The following is a 17,531-nucleotide window of genomic DNA, read 5'->3' as shown; positions in this document are numbered from 1 at the left end:
TGACACGACATGAGAAGGGTCACCTCGATAGACTGAAACTGCCCTCTGGCTCCCTCTGACCAGGCCCTTCTCACAGATGGGGGCACCACAATGTGACCCCACTACGCAGACCAGAGAGTAGCAGAAGCCTGTAGTTCCTCGCCTGTCTCCCTTTCCCCATCACCTGAAGTAGTCGTAGGAAAACTCCTCCAGTGTGTAGGGCTTGGCGCGCGCCTCGGGCTCTGCCGTTCGCAGCTGCAGGAGTCGGATAACATCCTGCCTCTGGTCGGGGGTCATGGTGACCAGGGCCTAGAGACCAAGAGACAGGAGCTGAAGTCAGCTCTCCAACTAGGGGCCCTGGATCAACATGGTAAAGCCCAGAGCCTTCTTGACTGGGGCTGGGGAAGACTGCCTTCTTGGGGGTGGGCCCTGGGCCTGTCTGACCCGGGAGCCCCTTTCTTTCTGGGGAATCTCTGACATTACCACTGCTTCCATCATGCTGGGCTTAAGACCCTTCCCTCAGTGCCCTGTCTCAACGAGGTGGGGTCATCAGAAAGCCTGGACAAGGCAGGGGACACAGTGTGAGAAGTGGCTCAGGAAACATCTGGAAAGCTAGGTTCCAAGTCCTCAGTGTTGGCTAGGGGGATGGGAAGGGAGATTCCAGAGGAGCCAGGGCCTGCCTTCCCAGCTCTGACCTCACTGCCTTTTTAGACAGTGCAAGCCCCATCCCCATCCTCCCATCCCCTAGGCCACTCTCCTCTGATCCTCCAGCCGGGGTAGGTCCTCATCTGAAGCAGTTTCTAGACTCCTCTCCACCTGGGACCAGTTTAATAGTTGCCCCAACTTTTAAGTTTGTGGTCCCATGAGACCCCTGGATCATCTTCATAGAAGCGGCACAGCATGAATCTACAGTAATCCCCCACTCTTATTTTATGATGTGGGAATAAGACAAGGAGGGGCCAAGGAGCCTCCCATCCGTCTACCACCCCCAGCCAGCCACATACCACAATCTCCCTCGGTGGCATAGTGACAGTAGGCATGACATAAACGCAGTCAGTGGGGAAGTCCCCACGCTGCTTGGTCCTCTCGTTGATGCCGCTGGCCCAGCCCGAGTTCATCACCTGTTCGCCCGTGTCGTGGTCCAGGATGAGGAGGTCCCCCTTGGCGAAGCTGAGGAAGCCGGACTCCTCGCCCGCTGGAAGGCAGAGGTGGGCGGGGCCGCACGGGTGTCGGGGGAGGGGCAGAGAGGTCCGAGGTGGGTTGGAGCACCTTTATTTGGGTTGATGATCTATAAGCCGCTCCTCCCCACTGGAACTGAGGCCCTGTCCCTCTCAGGTCTGCTCAGGAGCCACCTTGCCACAACCCCCCACACAGACACAGTCGTTGGTCGAAAGCCTTCCATGGCTCCTCACTGTCCTAAAAGATATTCCTCGACAGGCTCACAAAGCCTATTGCTGGTGACTGTCTTTCTGACTTCCTCTGCCTCTGCCTTCTTGCCCCTTCCACCTTCCCTCACCCATTTCAGCCAAACCGATCTATCTGCAGTTCCCAGCCTCCAACCTGTGCTCTCCAGCCTCAGCTCTGTGATCCTCTCTGCCCCAAACATTCTGCTCACACAAATGTCCTCCCTGAACCCCAGGCTGCATGGGGGCCACTCCCTTCAACCCAGGTTCCCATAGCCTCTGAGCTTCCCAGGTCACTGCTCTGTCACAGGGACTGTCACGGTCTGCTCCCACCCCTTCCCCACGACGGCAGGGCTGGGGTTCATCTCTTTCTCGAGCTCTGCCCAGGACCTCAAAGGCCTATGGACCAGGGATGCACGGTTTATAGTTGCTATTGCTATCATCACTTGAAGATGGTATTTGGGGAACACTGAGGAGGAACCCCTGATCTCATGTGGAGAAAGTGGCAGGTGATAAGTATGTAGGATCAGGGGGAGGGAGGTTTCCCATGGGGCACAGATCAAAGGCACAGAGGTGAGCTGTTTGGTCCATTTGGCACAGCAGGTGTCTGGGGAAGGCAGAGTAACAGGCACTTGAGATTTTGAACATCAGGAGAAGGCCAGGGCATGCGATCTACCTAACACCCTGACCCAGGAACTGGCAGCTGGTGCCAGGAGCCACTCACCAGGGTTGGGGTTGTCCTGCAGGGCCACCACATACTTAGACCTCTTGCGGAGCCCCTCCAGGAAGGTGACCACCAGGTCACGGATGTCCTCAGCATTGCTGGAGGTGAAGGTGTACTCATCCCCCTTGATGGTGGCCAGCGTGAAGCTGGGGGCCGCCAACTTCGCTCCCCTGCATGACCAACACGGAGAACAGGGCCCCGTCGGGGTCAGTCCAGCACAGCCCAGGTCAGAGCAGCCCAGCGAGAGCAAGATACGGCACTCCCTGAAGGAGACCAAGGCCAGCCCAGTCAGGAGTGGCCTGACCAGAGAGAGGCCGGCCCAGCCAGGGTGACAAAGGGCCCCGGGAGCCAGAGCTCAGCCTGAGTCAGCCGTGGCTGGGCCAGAGTCATCCATGGCTGGGCCAGAGTCATCCATGGCCTGGGGAGGCCTGCCTGGGGAGCTCACTTCCCTCTTGTTGTCTAATTCCTACTCACCCTTTAGGGCTCAGCCTATCTACCATTTCCTACAGGAAGCCCTCCCACAGACCTCAGCACACTGGTCCCTACTTGAAAAATGGCTTATTTGATGTCCATCTCCCCTCTCAACTGCAGCTACAAGAGAACAAGGATTATCTTGGCACCACTGCATCCCAGGTGCTCGGTCAGAGCTGGACATGACCCAAGTCTGGCCCACATTGGACACAGCTCAGAGACACTCCTACAAGCCCCGGATGGGGGTGAGGCACTGCTGGGAAGAGTCCCTTGCAGGACCCACTCCCCACGCTGCTCCCATATGCATCGCGCTTCTCTGTTTACAAAGACTCCCATCAACTGTGGCATTTTTTCCTCACCACTGTTACTCTGTTATTGCAGGAAAGTTAGGACCTCCATTTGAGAGATGAGGACATGGAGGCGAGTCCCACTCAGGCCCCTGGGTGTCAGGCCAGCTCTTTTTGCACATGTTTGACTGTCCCTGACTGTTCTAACCACTGTTCTCAGCACAACCAGGAATGTGCCATAAAGACCCACCCCCCACCCTATTGGGAGGAAGGTGCCGGGGGTCTGCAGGGCACAGCACATACTCTCAATCATGTGCGAGCAGGACAGGCCACTGTGTGTCTCTGCATCTTGGTCATGTCCTCTGTGAGGTAGGGGCTTCCCTCCAAGGCCCCCATGACCTGCAGGAAAGACCTCAGAGCCCTCTCCTCCCCGCTCTGTCTGACTGTGTCTCCATCTGCCTGCTTCACTTCAGAAAGTGTTGAATCAGGACCCTGCACTTGAGTCCCACCCCTGCCACTGGCCTTTGTGCGGCTCCGGACAAGTCCCCGCCCTGCACTAAAGCGGGGTGTGAGGGGCTAGACTGACCTACTGCTGGACACGGCCATGATCTCGGGGAAGGACAGCTCCAGAAGCACCTGCTCCTGCTCATCCACAAAGTAGACACCTGTCCAGTTGACCGCCACAATGACGTCGTTCTTGGGGAGGTTGGGGCCTGGGGCAGAGACAGGGGCACTGAGAGGGCGCCAGCCCAGGCCCAGGCCCAGCCCTTCCCAATCCTCGTAACCACCATGGAGATGGCCAGCGTGGGGTACACTGATGTCCATTTTACAGATGGGGGAACTGAGACTTAGAGAACACAACTTCCCCACAAGACAAAACCCCAGATGCAGTGGGAAGAGAGTGCTGGATTAAGGAACTGGGTTTGCACACTGTCCCTACCGCTGGTCTGTGCGACTTGGGACAAGGCCCTGAGAGCGGTGTGGTAGGATATGGAGGAGGTGGGTCACACTAACTGAGCCCCAAAGGTTCCCTCCAACCCGATATTTGGTGGTTCTGCAAAGCCAGCACCAGCACAGGGCCTGGTATGGAGCAGGTGCCTGATGCTGACGCCCAAGGATGACTAAGCAAATGGCCCATGTGGGTTTGTGACAGCTGCATCCACTCTCAACTTCATGGGGTCAGCCACCCTATTCTGTACACAGTAGGTGCTTTAATGACCACATTACTCAGTTGTTCCACCCAGTGTGTGGCTGAGCACCTACTAAGTGCCACAGAGCCCTACTGGACTGCAGAGAGGGAGGATCTGCTCAGCACACTGACCTGGGGACCAAGCAGCCATGCGAGCAGAAGGCTGGTTGACCGGGGAGTCTGGCCCAGGCCACTCTCCTCCCCTGGCTGTGAGCTGAAGCCCTCGAGGGAGGGATGGGAGGCAAGAGGGCTGGGGTTACCTGAGAACTTGTAGGCTTCATAAAACCTGGAGAAGAGCAAGGGCCACTTGAAGCGGGCATAGTTGACCACATCCTCTTTGACCTTCTGAGCATCAGTTCTCCTCTGGGCATAAATTCCCTGGAGGCACACAGACAAGGACAGGGGAGAAAAGACATGGCACAAGCTCTGTCCCTGTCCCCAAAGCCAGAAGCGGGCCCTGGGCCACTATGTCCTTGTATGCACCCGGCCTCACCTCACCCCACCAGCCCACAGCATCCCCATCGCTCTGTCTTCCTCCAATTCCACCAACAGCAGTGAGCCATTGAGACACAAGGGCAGTGGGCAGGAGAGGTGTTTGGGGAACAAGAACATGAGTGGCTAAGGGTGGGGGAGCGGTGCCAGGCATGACCAAGAAGAGGGAGTGGGAAATGGGTGGGCAGGAGCCAGGTCATACAGAACTGTGGGTGAGGCCACCCATCGCTGCAAGGCTGGGCATTTAGTGGAAACTGACAGGTGAACCTGAGAGTTAGGAAGACAGCAGCGTGAAGAATGGTTGAAGCCTGATGGGGGCAAGCGGCTGGGGGACAATCCAACACTTCCACAAGAAATGAATGCACCAGTGTTTTATTGTCTGAAAATATCCTGCTGCATTTTAACAAGCACTTGGTGGGACTGAAGTAGGACTGAAGTGATCAGAATGAACCTATAGTTTTTATCACCTACAAATACAAGCATGGATAAAGACACATGTGTGCCAGCACCTAAGCGGTTGCATTTCCATGCACTAAGAGGGCCCGGAAGCAGTGCCATCCCAGGAGCTGTGACAGGACTTCCCTGGTGGTCCAGTGGTTAAGAAGCCACCTTGCAATACAGGGGATTTAGGTTCGATCCCTGGTCAGGAAACTAAGATCCCACATGCCTCTGAGCAGCTAAGCCTGCAAGCCACGACTGCTGAGCCTGTGTGCTTTGGAGCCGGGGCACCACAACCAGAGAGTCCATGCGCTGCAAGGCAAGACCCACGTGACGTAACCAAGATCCCGTGTGCTGCAACTAGGACCGGATGCGACCAAATAAGGAAAAAAGAAAAGAAAACCCAGGAGTTGTGAGTATTCAGGAATAAGGGGCTCAGTGTCGCAAGTCTAATCTCCAATAGCTCAGAAAAAATAACGGGTATGTGTGCTGAGAAAGTCACAGCAGCAGTGGGACAACGTTAACAAGTGGTGAATCTGGGTGAGGTGTATACTGTACACAGCAGGTCCAGTTTTTTTAACCCACAACTTTCTCATAAGCTTGAAATTATCTCAAAATAAAACATGGGTACCCCTCTGACCCTAATAATCACACTAATTCTCTATCCACCATACGAGGGGTCTGGCCCAGAGCTCTGGGCTGCACAGGCCAGGCACTACAGTCCAGCAGAGACCCAGTGAGCTCGGTCATGGGCTCCGGGAGGGCAGAGAGCACACCTGTTTTGCCCACAGCTGAGTCTCCAGGGTCTGCTGCGGTGCCCAACACACGGCAAGCACCCAAAATGAAAGGAATTCATGAACAGCAGCACCCAACCCAGAACAGGCCACGTGTCACATGCACCTTGGTGGTGGCCACCGAGGACCCGGGGAAGGCAGAAGAGCCGAGGTGGGGACGGAGGCTGGAGCTGCTGGGAGACAGAATGGATGGGCTTCAGCAGCTGACCCGGAATGAGAGGTGAGGGAAAGGAGGTTGCAGGAGGGGGTGGGAAGGAGAACATGCGTCTCTTCTGGGGGCACTGAGGACAGGGAGGTCCTCGGGGGTGAGCCAGGCCTAGAAGCAGAGAGGATGCCAGGAGCGTTCGGGTACAGGTGGAGACTTGTGGGCAGCTCACCAGGGAAGGCAGAGCTCAGGGGGAGACACGCGGGGCTCCCGGGTTAGGAAAGAGGCCTCATGGGGAAGGGGATGAGACACACTGATCTTGGAGCCCTTGACACCTTGTGTGCAAAGATGATTCTGCTCTTATACAACCAGGGCCTGGAGATGGGGGTGGGAGGGTGGCCTATGGACCCCTCCAGCAGCCAGGGTCCTCCCACCCTACAAGGCCTCCCCTGCCCTACTTGGGGTGGGTCTGTTAGTTTAGAACAGAGCTACTCAGGGCTGGTTATGGACCTGGGGCCTCAAGTAAGAGGCAGAGGGAGGCCTGTACCTCGAATTCTCCAGGCAGGAAGTTGAGCCAGAGCTCTTCCAGGGAGAAAGGAGGTGCACCTCCTAGAAGCTTCTCTAATGTGCAACCACCCTCCTGACCTGCAGGGCTAGCAAGAGCACAGGACTGGATTTAATCCATCTGTGTCCCTGGCGTCCAGCCCAGAGGGCACAAAACTCCAGTGAACCGATGTCCACAGTGGAGAAAGGCTGCTGGCAGCCAGGTAGTCAAGGTGCCATCCTGTCCCCCCATCCCATGGATAGACAGATGTCAGGTAAGAGCCGTGACCCCTTTGAGTTCTCAGGTCCCTACCCCTCATCCAGGTTACCATAAAGCCCTCCCTTCGAAACCCCAGCCCTCTGACCTTCTTGTGGGCCGCAATGGCCAGCTGGGCCCACTTCTCCAGCGTCCTCAGTGGCGTGATCTCGCGGTCAGGGATATAGGTGGGAACGAGGTTCAGCAGGCGCTCCAGGATCATTTCGGAGCCATAGTCCACGAAGTACTGCTGGGAGGCCAGTTCAGCCAGGTCATCCTCCTAGGTAGGGGGAGAGCTCATCAAAACAAGCTCTGGGAAGCTGTTCCAGGCCACCAAGCCTCCTGTACTTTCAGACCCAGCCTTGGGGACTCTGTGCTCTGCCTAACTCACCAGGAGCTCCCATCTGCTTGGTGGAACCATGAGCAGCCCAAGGGCAGGGTCCCATGTGCCTGCTCCTGGGCCCCCACCTCAGCACCAGCACAGAGCTGGACTATGCCCAAGGGCACATGAGCTGACCCAGAGGGACCAGCCAGCCCATCAGTACTGGGTCAGCCACTACATTCTCAGCCTGGTGAGAAGGGCCTTCCCTGGAGAATAGGAGGCCTGGGTATGAGACTGTCAGAGGTGGGTGGATGTATCACCATGACTACCTCCATCACCACCGCGACACTACCTGGGGATAGTCAAGGTACTGAGCAATCACTGGGCTATACTGCAGAGGCTGCGGAGTGCCAGATGGGCACTAAGCATTTGCCCCTTTTCTGCCTAAGCCCGGTGCATGGCAGCCCCAAAGATGCCTGCCCGGGGCTCCCTTGGGCTCTGGAAGCAGGAGTGATAGAGAAAGACTCTTGGGCACCTTGAAGACAGTAGTTTTCCAACCAGCTTAAAGTATTTCAAAGTTTTAGCCACTGATATGGCTATACAATATATTCTACTTGAATATCAGTTCACCAACACCAAAACCATTATTACCCCACCACCACCCTCACCACCATCATCATCACTACCCTTACCATCACCTGCACCATCACTGCCTCCACCATTGCTGCCTCTGCTGCCAACACATCCCTTCATTTCCATCCTCATTCCTCCATCTAATCACCAGCAGAACCACAAATGTCATAAAACCATCAAAAACAAAGCACCCACATCAGTCCTGTCCTCAGAGATAAAAGGATACATGTTTGCAAACTCTGCTCTAAATGAGTGGATCTCTTACTCCTTTAGAGAAGTTTCTAGAGTAATTCAGAATAATACAGTAAGATGCACAGAATAAGATGGTAGACTGAAAGGATCAGAGCTCACCTTCTCTCATGAAAACACCAAAACCACAACTAACGCTGGAAAATCATCAACAAAAAAGGACTGGAACCTACCAGAAAAGATACTCTACTTCCAAAGACAAAGAAGAAGCCACAATGAGACAGTAGGAAGGGTGCATTCCCCATAAAATCAAATCCCATATATTCTGGGTGGGCAACCACAAACTGGAAAATAATTACATTGCAGAAGCTTTTCCACAGGAGTGAGAGTTCTGAGTCTCATATCAGGCTCCCCACTTTGGGGGTCTAACGAAGGGAGGAAAAGCCCCCAGAGCATTTGGCTTTGAAGGCCACCTGGGCTTAACTGCAGGAATTTTACAGGACTGGGAGAAACAGAGACTCCAGTCTCAGAGGGTGCAAACAAGGTTTCACATGCACTTGGACCCAGGGCAAAGCAGCAGCTCCATAGGAGCCTGCAGGTCTTGGAGGGTCTCCTGGAGAGGTGGGGGGACAACTATGGCTCACTGTGAGGACAAGTACACTTTTGGGGGAGGGACTGGGTATTCTTTGGCATAGAGTTGTCCTGGAGGCCACAATTTTGACATCAAGATGTGGCCCCACTCAACAGCCAAAGGCGCCAATGCTGTGATGCACCAGGCCAAACAACCAAAACGACAGGAACACAGCCCCATCCCATCAGCAGACAGCAGCTTAAAGTCTTCCTGAGCCCACAGCCATCTCTTAAATACACCCCTTGACACAGCCTTGCCCACCAGAGGGACAAGATCCAGCTCTAGCCACCAGTGAGCAGGCACCAGTCCGTCACACCAGGAAGCCTGCACAAGCCTCTTAGACTACCCTGTCCACCAAAGGGCAGACACCAAAAGCAAGAAGAACTATAATCCTGCAGCCTGTGGGACTGCAAACATAGAAAGACAAATTGAGACAGCAGAAGAATATGTTCCAGATAAAGGAACAAGATAAAACGCAGAACAACTAAGTGAAGGGGAGACAGACAGCCTACCTGAAAAAGAATTCAGAGTAATGATGATAAAGATGATCAATGATCTCAGAAAAAGAATGAAGGCACAGGTTGAGAAGATAAAAAATGTTTAATAAAGAGCTAGGAAATTCAAAGAAAATTAGAGATGAACAATAACCGAAATGAAAAATACACTAGGAGGAAAAATAGAATGAGGCAGAAGAAAGGATAAGTGAGCCAGGAGACATAAAGGTGAAAATCACTGCCATAGAACAGGAAGAATAAAGAAAAAAAAAATGAAATGAGTACAGTTTAAGAGACCTCTAAGAAAACATTAAACACACTAACATTCACATTATACAGGTCAGGTCACAAAAGAAGAAGAGGGAGAGAAAGGGCTGAGAACATATTTGAAGAGATAACAGGTGGAAACTTCCCAAATACAGTAAAGGAAACAGCCACCCAAGTCCAGGAAGCAAAAAGTCCCATACAGGATAAATTCAAGGAAGAAGATGCTGATACATATTAATATACTGACAAAAATTGAAGACTAAAAGAAAATATTAAAAGCACAAGGGAAAAGCAGCTTAGGAATACCCATAATGTTATCAGCTGATTTTTCAGGAGAAACTATGCAGGCCAGAAGGGAGTGGCATAATATATTTAAAGTGATGAAATGGAAAAACCTACAAACAAGAATACCCAACAAGGCTCTCATTCAGATTCAATGGAGAAATCAAAAGCTTTACAGACAAGTAGAAGCTAGGAGAATTCAGCACCACCAGACTAACTTTGAAACAAATGCTAAAGAAACTTCTCTAGACAGAAAAGTCTACAACTAGAAACAAAAATAACGAATGGGAAAGCTCACTGGTAAAAGCAAACATGCAGTAAAGGCAGGAAATCATTTACACACAAAGATGGTATCAAACCCAGCAATTGTGAGAAGAGGGTACAAATGCAGGATATTAGAAATGTATTTGAAATTAAGCGACCAGCAACTTAAAATAGTCTTGGATACATGTAGACTGCTATATTGAAACTTCATGGTAACCACAAGCCAAAAATCTACAATAGATACACACAAAAAAAAGAAAAAGGAATCCAAACACAACACTAAATATAGTCATCAAATCACAAGAGAAGAGAACAAAAGAGGAAGAGAAGAAGCAAGAACTACAAAAACAATCCCAAAACAATTAACAAAATGGCAGTAAGAACATGCGTAAGTGAGTGCTAAGTCACTTCAGTTGTGTCCAACTCTTTGCGACACTATGGGCTGTAGCCTGCCAAGCTCCTCTGCCCATGGGATTCTTCAGGCAAGAATACTGAAATGGGTTGCCATGCTCTCCTCCAGGGGATCTTCCCAACCCAGAGACTGAACCAGTGTCTCTTACATCTCCTGCATTGTCAGACAGGTTCCTTACCACTATCGCCACCCGGGAAGCCCCAATAAGAGCATACATATTGGTAATTACCTTAAAGGAAAATGAATTAAATGCTATAACCAAAAGACATACACTAGCTGAATGGATACAAAACCAAGACCCATGTATATTCTGTCTACGAGAAACCCACTTCAGATGTAGGGACATACACAGACTGAAAGTGAGGGGATGAAAAAAACACATTCCATGCAAATAGACATCAAAAGAAAGCTGGAGTAGTAACACTTCTATTAGACAAAATAGGCTTTAAAATAAAGACTGTTGTAAAAGACAAAGGAGGACACTATATAATGACCAAGGAATCAATCCAAGAAGAAACTACTATAAATATATAATGCACCCAACATAGGGGCACCTCAATATATAAGGCAAATGCTAACAGCCATAAAAGAATGTATTGACAGTAACACAATAATAGTGGAGGACTTTAACACCCTGTTTACATCAATGGCCAGATCATCCAGACAGGAAATCAATAAACAAACACAGGTCTTAAACGACACATTAGACCAGGTGGACTTAACTGATATTTATAGAGCATTTCACCCAAAAGCAGCAAATGCACATTCTTTTCAAGTGTACACAGAACATTCTCCAGAGTAGATCCCATGCTGGGCCATAAAGCTAGCCTTAATAAATAAAAAGTGAAATCACATCAAGCATCTTTTCTGACCATAAAGCTATGAAATTAGAAATCAGCAACAAGAAAAAAAATTGTACAGAAAACACAAACACATGGAGGATAAACAATATGCTACCAAATAATCAATGGAGAAATCAAAGGGGAAATCAGAAAACTCCTAGAGACAAATGAAAACAAAAACATGATAATCCAAAACCTGTGAAATGCAGCAAAGCTGTTCTAAGAGGGAAGTTCATACAATACAATCTTATATCACACAAGAAGAAAAATCTCAAATAAACAATCTAACATTACACCAAAGCAACTAGAGAAAGAAGAACAAACAGAGCCCAAAGTTAGTAGAAGGAAGAAAATCATAAAGATTAGAGTAGAAATAAATGAAATAGAGACAAAGAAAATAATCCCAAAGATCAATGAAACTAAAAGCTGCTTCTTCAAAAAGATAAGACTGATAAACCTTTAGCCAGACTCATCAAGAAAAAAAGGGAGAGTGGGCAAATCAATAAAATTGGAAATGAAAAAGGAGAAATTACAATACCACAGAAATACAAAGGATTCTGATACTACTACAAGCAACTATATAACAATAAAATGGACAATCTAGAGGAAATGGACAAATTCTTAGAGATGTACAATCTTCCAGAACTGAACCTAGAAGAAATAGAAAATACAAACAGACCAATCACAAGTACTGACATTGAAACTGTGATTTAAAAACTTCAAACAAACAAAACATCCAGGACCAGATGCCTTCACAGACTAATTCTATCAAATATTTAGAGAAGGATTAACATCTATATTTCTGAAACTGTTTCAAAAAATTCCAGAACAACACTCCCAAACTCATTCTATGAGGCCACCATCACCCTGATACCAAAACCAGACAAAGATATCACCAAAAAAAAAAAAGAAAATCACTGATGAACACAGACAGAAAAACCCTCAACAAAATACAAGCAAACCAAATCCAACACTACAGAAAAGGATCATACACCATGATCAAGTGAGATTTATCCCAGGGATGCAAAAATTCTTCAGTATTGGCAAATCAATATGATCAACCGAATACATGCAGAAAACTGAAGAATAAAAACAATACGATCAACCCCATACAAGCAGGAAAAGCTTTTGACAGAATTCAACAACCATATGTGATAAAAATTCTCCAAAAAGTGGGCATGGAGAGAAACGAACTCAACATAACAAAGGTCATATATGACAAAACCACATCTAACATCCTTCACCGTGGTGAAAACCTGAAGGTATTTCCTTTAAGACCAAAAACAAAAGAAGGATGTCCACTCTTGCCCCTTTTATTCAATGTAGTTTCGGAAGTTGTAGCCATGTCAATCAGAGAAGAAATAAAAGGAAATAAAAGGAATAAAAGAAATCCAAATTGAAAAAGAAATAAAATAGTCGCTGTTTTCATATGGTATGATACTATACAGTAAGTCCCCTACATACGAACCTTCAGGTTGTGAACTTCCAAAGGTGTAAACATGTTGCATGTCCAGGCACATAAGTCAGTTCATGTATCTGGCATACATTGTCACATGTGTGCACCCTCTCCAAGTAGCCGGCTGTGCTTTTGTGTACTTTACTGCACAGTACTGTATAGAGTACTGCTGCTGCTGCTAACTCGCTTCAGTCATGTCCAACTCTGCTCGACCCCATAGACAGCAGCCCACCAGGCTCCCCCATCCCTGGGATTCTCCAGGCAAGAACACTGGAGTGGGTTGCCATTTCCTTCTCCAATGCATGAAAGTGAAAAGTGAAAGTGAAGTCGCTCAGTCGTGTCCAACCCTCAGCAACCCCATGGACTGCAGCCTACCAGGCTCCTCCGTCCATGGGATTTTCCAGGCAGGAGTACTGGAGTGGGATGCCATCGCCTTCTCCAGTATAGAGTACACTAGTACATTGTCTTTATTTCAAGCTAGATCTGCAAGAGGATGACTTCATTGAACTCCTTGCTATGCAACACAAGGAGTTTACTAATGAAGACCTGATGGAACTGGAGGCCCAGACACAGGACAAAGAGAGACGAGAGGAAGAAGTAACCAAACAGATTCACGACACAGGGAATGGCAAGATCTTCTAGATTTGAGGAGGCACTACCAGTTTTGAGGCACAGAACCTAAGCACAGAACAGTGCATGAAGCTTGCAGCTGCTGTTTAGAATGCCATCCAGGGCCACTGTGTCATGATGATGAGAAAAAAACAGCTTCTACCCAGACATCGCTGGATCATTTTTTCAAGAGGGTAGATAGAACTGAATCCAGCAAGGAGCCAGAACCTGTGCCGTCAGTGTCAGACGTAAGTGAGACTGCAGCTTGCCCTCCATCTCCTAGTGCTGGTGATCTTTCAGCTCTACCATCTCCTGCCTCCTCTCCCTCCTCCAGTCAATAACCTTCTTGCCTGTTTACTCAATGCCAGCCTCTCTATGCCAGGGATTGTACTGTACTTTGAAGGTACTACATGCAAGATTAGAAATGTTTTATTTTGCTGTCTTTTATGGATTATTTGTGTGCAAAGTACTATAAGACTATTATAGTATAGTACTATATAGCTGATTATGTTAGTTGGATACCTAGGATAACTGTCAGACATAAAACAATTAGACTCATGGATGCACTCTCAGAAAAGAACTCGTTCAAATGTAGGGGACCTACTGTACATGGAAAATCCTAAAGATGCTACCAGAAAACTACTAGAGCTCATGAATGAACTTGGTAAATTTTCAGACTACAAAATTAATATGCAGAAATATCTTGCATTTCTATACACTAACAACAAAAATCAGAAAGAGAAATTAAGGAAACAATCCCATTTACCATCACATCAAAAACAATAAAATACCTAGGAATAGACCTATGTAAGAAGGCAAAAACCCTGTACTCTGAAAACTGTACGATGTTGATGAAAGAAACTGAAGGTGACATAAACTGATGGAAAGATATACCATGTTCTTACATTAGAAGAGTCAATATTGTCAAAATGTCTGTACTGTCCAAGGCAATCTATGGATTCAGCGCAATCCCTCTCCAATTACCAATGGCATTTTTCACAGAACTAAAATAAAAACCTTTAAAATCTGTAGAGAGACACAAAAGAACCCGAATAGCCAAAGCAATCTTGAGAAAAAAGAAAATGGAACTGGAGGAATCAGGCTGTCTGACTTCAGACTATTTACTACAAAGCTACAGTCAAACAGTAGGGTACTGGCACACAAGTAGAAATATAGATCAATGGAACATAATAGAAAGTCCAGAAATAAGCCCAGGCACCTATGGTCAACTAATGTGTGACAAAGGAGGCAAAACTATACAATGGAGAAAAGACAGTCTCTTCAATAAATGGTGTTGGGAAAGCTGGACAGCTCCATGTAAAAGAATGAAATTAGAACATTCTCTAAGACCATACACAAATGTAAGCTCAAAATGGATTAAAGACCTAAATGTAAGACTGGATACTATAAAACTCTTGGAGGAAAAGATAGGCAGAACATTCTGTGACATAAATTGCAGCAATATCTTTTCCAATCCATCTCCTAGAGTAGTGAAAATAAAAACAAAAATAAACATGTAGGAAATTCAAATGCTTTTGCACAGCAAAGGAAATCACCAACAAAACAAACAGATAACAGAGAACGGGAGAAAATACTTGCAAACAATGCAACCAACAAGGAATTAATCTCCAATATGTACAAACAACTCACGAAACTCAGTAGCAAACAAACAACCTAATCAAAAAATGGGCAGACGATCTAAATAGACATTTCTCCAAAGACATACAGATGGTCAAAAAGCACATGAAAGATGGTAAAGATCACTAATTATATCAGAGAAATGCAAACCAAAACTATAATGAAGTATCACCTCACACCCAATCAGAAAGGTCATATTCAAAAAGTCTACAAATAATAAATGCTGGTGAGGATATGGAGAAAAAGGAACCCTCCTACACTGCTGATGGGAACGTAAATTTGGCATAGCTATTGAACAACTAAGCAAACACACTATGGAAACAGTATGACAGGTCTTTTAAAAACTAAAAATAGAACTACCATGTGATCTAGCAATCTCACTCCTGGGCATATATCCAGAGAAAACCATACTTTGAAAAGATATATGTGCCCCAGTGTTCACTGCAGTGCTGTTTATAATAGCCAAGACATGGAAGCAACCTAAATGTCCACCGAAAGAGAAATGGATAAAAAATATGTCGTGAAAGTGAAAGTGTTAGTCACTCAGTCATGTCTCACTCTCTACAACCCCATGGACTGTAGCCCGCCAGGCTCCTCTGTCCATGGAATTCTTCAGGCAAGAATACTGGAGTGGGTAGCCATTCCCTTTTCCAGGGGATCTTCCCAACCCAGGGATCGAACTCAGGTCTCCCACACTGCAGGCAGATTCTTTACCATCTGAGCCACCAGAGAAGCCCAAGAATATGTCATGCATATATATACACAAAAGAATATTGTTGCTGTTTAGTTGCTAAGTTGTGTCCGACTCTTTTGCAACCCCATGGACTGTAGCCCACCAGGATCCTCTGTCCATGGGATTTCCCAAGCAAGAATACTGGAGTGGATTGCCATTTGTTTCTTCAGGGGATCTTCCCAAACCAGGGATTGAACACATGTCTCCTGCTCGTCGGGTGGATTCTTTACCACTGAGCCATCTGGAAAGCCCCACAATAGAATATTACTCAACCATTAAAAAGAATGAAATAACGCCATTTGCAGCAACATGGATGAACCAAGAGATTATCATACTAAGTAAAATAAGTCAATGAAAGACAAATATCATATGATATCTCTTATATGTGGAATCTAAGAAAAATTATACAAATGAACTTATTTACAAAACAGAAAAAGACACACCGACTTCAAAAACAAATTTCAGGTTACCAAAGAGGAAAAGAGTATGGGATAAATTTGGAGGTTGGGGTTAACATATATACACTACTACATGTATTAATAAAATAGACAATCAATAAGGATCTACTATATAGCACAGGGAATTCTATCAATACTCTGTAATAAGCTATATGGGAAAAGAATCCAAAGAAGAATGAATATATGTTCACATATAACTAAATCACTTTGCTGTAAACCTGAATCTAACACAACATTGTAAATCAAATATACTCCAATATAAATAAATAAGTAAATAAAATGATTTGATAGAGATTAAAAAAAAAAAGAACAATACAGCAAGTTGTGAAGCACGTACTCTGCACCATGCAGTCACTGCAGCAGGGCAGGAACACCTCCCACAGGCAGAATTCAGGCTATTCTTCAAAGCCCTCGCTCCGTTGTGCCACGCTCAGTCACTTCAGTCACATCTGACCCTGTGGACTGTAGTCTGCCAGGCTTCCCTGTCCATCACTATCTCCCAGAGCTTGCTCAAACTCATGTCCATTGAATCAGTGATGCCATCCAACCATCTCGTCCTCTGTCGCCCCTTCTCCTCCTGCCTTCAATCTTTCCCAGCCTACGGGGTTGGTGTTAAATCTAAGAGGAGCCTAGATGACACCCCACCTCCATGTGGCTAACCTTCCCATTCACTGATGATGAGTCAGGGATAGCAACACTCAGCCAAATTCAGCAAACAGGCAACTAAGAACCAAGCAAGCTCAGCCAGAAGATCAGCTCTCACTCACCTTCTCACACCTGTACTCCCCAAACTTGACCCCTCGCACCACCTGCTGGTAGATGAGGTTAGTGGCCACATTGTCTTCTGAGGGGTTGTGCCAGGGCGTGAAGACCTCCTTGCGGAAGAAGAGCCTCCACGGGGCATTGCGCTCCTGGGCACCCTGCTCCTTGGCGTACTGTTCACATTGGGAGATAGCGTCCATGACGTGGTCGCTGCCACTGCCCAGGGAGGACACCTGTGGGCACAGGGTTAGAGGTCACCCAGCTGAAGTGTGAGCAGGCGGGGGAGGACTGCAAGGAGCCATCAACTGCGCCAACTGTTCTGGTTCAGATGGAAAACCAAGGCTCAGGGCAAGGAGGGGTCTGCCCAGGTCACCCAGGAGGCAGACCAGCCGAGGGGAACCCCTGGATCCCACCACGGGCGCTGAGCTGGCACAGCAACCAAGGGATTCCTATTTCCTAATGGAAGTTTTTTGTGAAACTCTAACGGGCACATGGTCACTGAAGGTGCAGAAGGTGTCTGTTGGTGAGAGAAATGGCATCAGAAAACATGCTGCTATCACTGGACCTGCTAGGATGGGGGGTGGGGGGCATCTCTGTGGCCTGTGGTGATCCTGGGTGTGCAGGCAAAAGTTACCCACATCCAGACCCAGCTCAGCTGCTCTGGTAGCTCAGTGGTAAAGAATCCATCTGCCAGTGCAGGAGACACAAGAGATGCAGGTTCGATCCCTGGGTCAGGAAGATCCCCTGGAGAAGGAAATGGCAGATTCCCCAGAAAAGAAGTGGGTTCCCCAGGCAACCCACTCTAATATTCTTGCCTT

At 47.8% G+C, this 17,531-nt stretch overlaps 1 protein-coding gene across 5 annotated transcripts in view; it reads right to left on the bottom strand.

The window, feature by feature from the left end:
• MYO7A (myosin VIIA) overlaps window positions 1-17,531 on the bottom strand; it is a 104,447-nt gene that overhangs the window by 17,405 nt on the left and 69,511 nt on the right. For 3 of the 5 annotated variants that reach the window (XR_011570900.1, XM_070803956.1, XM_070803957.1), the window contains 7 exons: window positions 16,719-16,946; window positions 6,831-7,001; window positions 4,314-4,431; window positions 3,451-3,577; window positions 2,107-2,369; window positions 984-1,174; window positions 164-288 (listed from right to left, as the gene is read on the bottom strand). Coding sequence is in view for 4 of the 5 variants with exons in the window: in XM_070803956.1 (XP_070660057.1) it covers window positions 164-288; window positions 984-1,174; window positions 2,107-2,369; window positions 3,451-3,577; window positions 4,314-4,431; window positions 6,831-7,001; window positions 16,719-16,946 (1,223 nt within the window). In the remaining variant the exon portion in view is untranslated. The remainder of the gene's footprint in view (window positions 1-163; window positions 289-983; window positions 1,175-2,106; window positions 2,370-3,450; window positions 3,578-4,313; window positions 4,432-6,830; window positions 7,002-16,718; window positions 16,947-17,531) is intronic. The other 2 variants (XM_070803959.1, XM_070803958.1) reach the window with 2 other exon arrangements.

Source organism: Bos indicus, chromosome 15 (genome assembly GCF_029378745.1).
Source record: "Bos indicus isolate NIAB-ARS_2022 breed Sahiwal x Tharparkar chromosome 15, NIAB-ARS_B.indTharparkar_mat_pri_1.0, whole genome shotgun sequence".
Lineage (NCBI taxonomy): Eukaryota > Metazoa > Chordata > Mammalia > Artiodactyla > Bovidae > Bos > Bos indicus.
This window is presented reverse-complemented; position numbering and strand designations above follow the sequence as displayed.